General features: G+C 37.1%; 1 protein-coding gene across 3 annotated transcripts; it reads right to left on the bottom strand.

Moving 5' to 3' along the window:
- Positions 1-1,061: 1,061 nt before the first annotated feature.
- Positions 1,062-4,351, bottom strand: LOC9298391 (plant UBX domain-containing protein 11). Of its 3 annotated transcripts, none has more exons than XM_021024050.1 (10): positions 4,219-4,351; positions 3,975-4,071; positions 3,698-3,750; positions 3,499-3,580; positions 3,032-3,097; positions 2,874-2,941; positions 2,544-2,762; positions 1,935-2,463; positions 1,516-1,758; positions 1,062-1,448 (listed from the first exon to the last, which is right to left on the bottom strand). In XM_021024050.1, exons 2-10 carry the CDS (start codon positions 4,069-4,071, stop codon positions 1,210-1,212), a joined length of 1,596 nt encoding a protein of 531 aa, XP_020879709.1. In that variant the 5' UTR covers positions 4,219-4,351; the 3' UTR covers positions 1,062-1,209. The 3 variants fall into 3 exon arrangements, with proteins under 3 accessions (XP_020879709.1, XP_020879792.1, XP_020879748.1); XM_021024133.1 differs by lacking the exon at positions 4,219-4,351 and adding an exon at positions 4,145-4,212; XM_021024089.1 differs by lacking the exon at positions 4,219-4,351 and having other exon boundaries at positions 3,975-4,138.
- Positions 4,352-4,872: the final 521 nt, after the last annotated feature.

Raw genomic sequence — 4,872 nt, 5'->3', positions numbered from 1 at the left:
TAAAAATAATTGTCAAGGTGTTTATATACATATATACCAAGTTGATCATATTTAAGATCGACATTAGGGATAAATTGTAAGGAATTAATTAATTTAGTAAGCCCATTGTTTTCCATTCTTAAAGACTAATGACAAAGTTACGAATATTATAAGCGGATTCCAGAACTTTTATTTTCATAGATTTAGCATAATGGTGATCCTTTTTATAATAAGGAGTTACAGCCAGAAGATTCCATGCCTCTATTTTAAGAAAAAAAACGATGTGGCTCATCTCATGAATTCAAACCTTTCATATTTATTTTACTTGCAAAATTTTGTGATTGCTACATGAAATCATTCGAAATTTTGTGTGCCTCTCTCTAAAGACAATTTTTTCACATTTGACATTTTTATAAATACAACATAGTTCATAGAAAAATCACGAGAGGTTGAGAAAATGTTTAGGTGGAAGGTGTTGGTTTGATGGGACTGAATATTTTTAAGAAAATAAAAAATTTATAAGATGTCCAAATATTTTCTGCCAGTGCCCATGTGTGTGAGTCAAACCAACAAAGACCACGATCATGTTTAGTTGTTTTCTAATGAAACTTTCTATTTCACCGAGAAAAACGGATCCAAGTGTTTTATAGGAGTATATGGCAACTAGGTTTCCGAAAGAACCGGTAAATTTGATTTATCTTTCACCGGATTAAAAGAATTAGAGCTAAAGTTCATGGGCCGCTGAAGCTTATTTCCGCTTCGCAAAAAGATGTCTAGGGCTATGGAAATACTTGGTTTTTTCAGAAAAAAGCTTTGGTTAAATTTATTTACGTTAATTTTCCAATTAGACAGTCTAATTGGAGATTTATCTATCTAATGAAATAGTTTGAGAACTGTTTTATAACTGAGGGTTTTTACTTTTTAGATTTTTCTCCCTCCTAATCATTAAGAATGAAAACGACTTAGTTATTTGAATCCTTTCTCATAAAACAAAGCCCTAGACATCTTTTTGCGAAGCGGACATAAGCTTCAGCCCATGAACTTTACTACTTTAGTTTAGCTCTAATATTTTTTTCTTTTTCGTTTGGAACAGAAATTGCTAAACGGCAACATTTTGTAGCTGGTCTATTGTCAGAACATATAAATGGTTCGTTCATATCCACACAGATATAAAAAGTAAACTCAGAGCTGTTTCTGTATCTATCCACACAGATTTCAAGTTCTCTCATTTCATCGTCTATCATTACTGTCTCCACCGCTTCCACCACCGTACTGTGTGGAGTTTCCGTTCCAAAAGGCGTTTCCATCACCAAACGGAGCGTCATCTTCAGTATGATTCAGCGTATGGATGTTACTTCCAATCCGAGAAGTGGTTGGTCTCCTATTCCTAACATTGCTCCTACCTTCTGATGAATCTTGAAAGGAGGAGCCCCCTTGCCCCAGATTGTTTCTCAGCTCCGCCTGTGGTCCTATAGACAGAATCAGATTAGCAATTACATGACCTTTTTGTGTTAGAAAAGATTGTCATGAGCTCACCACTTTGAGGCTCTGGACCAGAGCTTGATGTGTTGGCAGTACCGCCGCCAAAATATGAAAACGGGTTTGCATAAGACAGTACTCTTCTAACATAAGCAAAGTAACCACCATCATTAGGGTCTGTGTTGTTGTTAGACTCAGAGTAAGATGGTCCTCTTTGATAGACGGTTGCTCTTTTACGCAGAACCACTACAAGTGCTTGTCTATCAAACAAACCCAACTCCGATAGAGACTTATCCATATCTGCAGAGATTGAGAGTAATCGAGTTATGTATCTACTACACGAGTCCAACCTGACCAGAAAAAAAAACTAAATGGTAGAAAACATCATCTTCGATCAAGATGAAGCTTATTTAAGGTAAAATGTTCTTTACCCAAAAAAATTAAAATCTATTGGATGCATTGTAGATTTTAAGTACCTTGGTCACTATACACCTTACGTGGGTAAGGAACCGCAAGATCATAAGCACCCAGTCCGATTGTTTGATTACTGTTCACATAATCCTTGACCATTCTCAATATACTTGTCACAGAAAACTTCTCCTGAAGGCTACTACCATCAGGCAATCGAATGTTTAAATGAACATCAGATGACTTTTTGGATTTTTCTCCAACCTCTTCCTCTCCTCCTTCATCCTTTGGCTTCATGACCTCTTCTGTACCAACAGATTTTGTTAAATTAATGTCCCTTCCACTAACACCTAGACCACTATCATCTTTGTTTATCACAGTTCCTTGTTTCCTTTTACTATCAACAGAAGATCGAACGCTGGATGCATTATCATTTGTTCCTGGGGCTGCAGGACGAATTGGCTCCTTTTCTGCCTGAACATGCGAAGGGGCCCCTGTCGCTTCATGTTCAACATTGGCCTTAGTTCCATCAACAGAGGGTGCTGGCTGGTTTTTAGTAGTATCACACAAATTACTAGGTTCGGCAGATTCTTTGCCCTGTTGAAAAAAAGGCCGCACCATGTAAGCAAAACATCAAACTAAAGTAATGTGGAAATGATTTCAGCTCCAGGGACAACCTTAACTGCAACTGTGCCATCATTGTTTTCTTTTGTTGATGCAGATGTCACCGTTGACTTTGTCTCTGAGGGTTGAACACTAGAGGCCGTCGATGGAGATGCAACCGGTGCATCTAAAGGACCACTTTCAGAAGGCAAGACAACATTTGAAGCACTAGAAGCAGGTTTCTCTGAGTTCTGTGATGCAAGTGCTGCTGAAAAGATACTTGCAGTTGTTTCCTGAAAACGAGAAATGTCTAAGGCATTAGTAAGTAAGAAAAACAACCATCAAACGAAAACTGTATAGAAGGACAAAAAACAAGATAAGTAAGAGAAGCAGGTATTAAGTACCTGGATATGAAGTCCTAACCACGCCTTCTCTAAACTGGATGCAATGTCTTCAGCAGCGATAAATCCTTCTAAAAAAGTAGAAGGGAAGAAAACCAAATCTGAGTATGTTTGCTTTTCAATAACGTGTAAAATACATCTAAAATTACATAAGGACTTACCATTTTTCCAAACTTGTGTACCACTGAATCCAATGGCAGCTATACAAGGAACAGATGAATATGGGTCTACAAACTGATGTAAGGATCCCTGTTCTTTCAAAATTGCTACCTCAAGAAAATCAATCGAAAAGAACTTAAACTACACATGCACTCAAATGTATAGTCCTAAATGGATACGCCAGCTAGAGAGATAAACTTATACAGCGCAAAATGATGAGAGGTGATTTCACCAAAAGATTTCAAAGTGTAAGGGTCCATTCTTCTTAAACTATTTTGAACTCTACCACAGAGGCATGTACTCCTAGAAATAATTACTTCTTCCGGATGGTAAGACATAATCGTATAGCAAACCTACAAGGCATATCTACAGAACGTCTGATGAAACGCACCATTCACTGTAAAATCCAGAAAAACAGCTTTACAACTAGATCACCTTACTTAAGTTCTCTCATAAAAAGAAAGGATACATATTGCGGAGAAGTTTGTGGCGTCAACACTTCCAGCTTGAATATGCACTAAAATACAATACTTCGACAGCGACTCTGCCACCTATACCAGGAAGGAAACATACGACAATGTTATGAACGAACAATAGCCTTGTTTGCATTTTCAACATAACTAAGAATGCAAATCATTGACGAAGAGAATGTGAAACATAAAACCTACCGATGCATCAGTCCAAGTCAATCTGTTCAACTTATCTGACTCTTCATCCTCTCCTAAAAGTTAAAAAGCAAGTCCATTTTACTATTAGAGATCAAAATTTGTGCTTGAGCTCACAATATAATTATGTTGAAACTTGTTTTCTAAAGTCATATTCTTGGATGATCAGAACTCGTATTCAGATGAGACTACAAGAGAAACAAAACTCCAACACTATCCCACTCATATTCGAATTCCAACAAGAATTACTAATAAGAGAAAATAAAAATCCATAATTTACCAGAGATGTAGACAACAAAAAGCTTCTTCTGCCCTTTGGCTTCAAATATGGCTTCCGGAACAGAACCCTTGAACGTAAGAGAAGACAGAGCTTCCATCTGTAAATCAAAAAGGTTACTGGAGATCAATCAGAAACCTTGAACCCTAAATTCAGTGAATTATACAACGAACCCTAGCTAGATCCGATCAAAGCCAGGAGCCTAATCAAATTGAATTAGCAAGAAACAGAGAGATCCACAATTTACCTGCTCCAATCAAATCCTCAACTCTCTCCACCACAAAAGAAAGAACGAAGAAGCTTCGGGTAGATCAGACGCCGTTATGACTCTCCAGTCGGGAGTCTTCACGATTAACGACTAAACGCCACCGTCACAATAACGTCGTTACACGTCTGTTATTATATATTTTTTTGTGTCCATTAAATTTTTCAAAACATCTAAAAATGTCCTCTTAACTTTTTGAATTGTCAAATTTAAACCCAAACCAACAAATCTCTCAAGAGTTTGCAAAATTTTATAGTGTATACCAAAAAGAGTATTGTTTATTTAACTGAATTATCTACAATTAGTATTGTTCCATGATCAAAACCACTGTTATCGTCTGGATAAACTGTCCCATTCCATCTCATTTGACTGGTTATAGCTTTCACTTTGATAAGAACATCTAAACGGTCTCGTATTATAACTGCGCCTTCTGGTCTAAGAATCCTCTGCATCTCCAAGAGTATATCAACAATGTCACATCTACAACAAAGAAAGAAACCATTTACACATTGATTACAAAATGTAATTCAAAGTTTTCAAGATACAGACGGATCTTACTTAATATCACTGATACGCTCTACTCAGTCCCGTGCTGACGCTGCCGTGCTGGGGGGAGCAAAGTTGGGTAGCCTTTCT

Source organism: Arabidopsis lyrata (genome assembly GCF_000004255.2).
Source record: "Arabidopsis lyrata subsp. lyrata unplaced genomic scaffold ARALYscaffold_711, whole genome shotgun sequence".
NCBI classification, from domain to species: domain Eukaryota; kingdom Viridiplantae; phylum Streptophyta; class Magnoliopsida; order Brassicales; family Brassicaceae; genus Arabidopsis; species Arabidopsis lyrata.
The sequence above is the reverse complement of the archived record's forward strand: the minus strand, read 5'-3'. Positions and strand labels throughout refer to the sequence as shown.

Coding starts and splice junctions, on each gene's coding strand:
- LOC9298391 (XM_021024050.1), bottom strand. CDS start 4,071: ATGGAAGCTCTGTCTTCTCTTACGTTCAAGGGTTCTGTTCCGGAAGCC. Junction 3,581..3,697: donor TGACTTGGACTGATGCATCG/GTAGGTTTTATG, acceptor TTCCTGGTATAG/GTGGCAGAGTCGCTGTCGAA. Junction 2,464..2,543: donor ATGGCACAGTTGCAGTTAAG/GTTGTCCCTGGA, acceptor TTTTTTCAACAG/GGCAAAGAATCTGCCGAACC.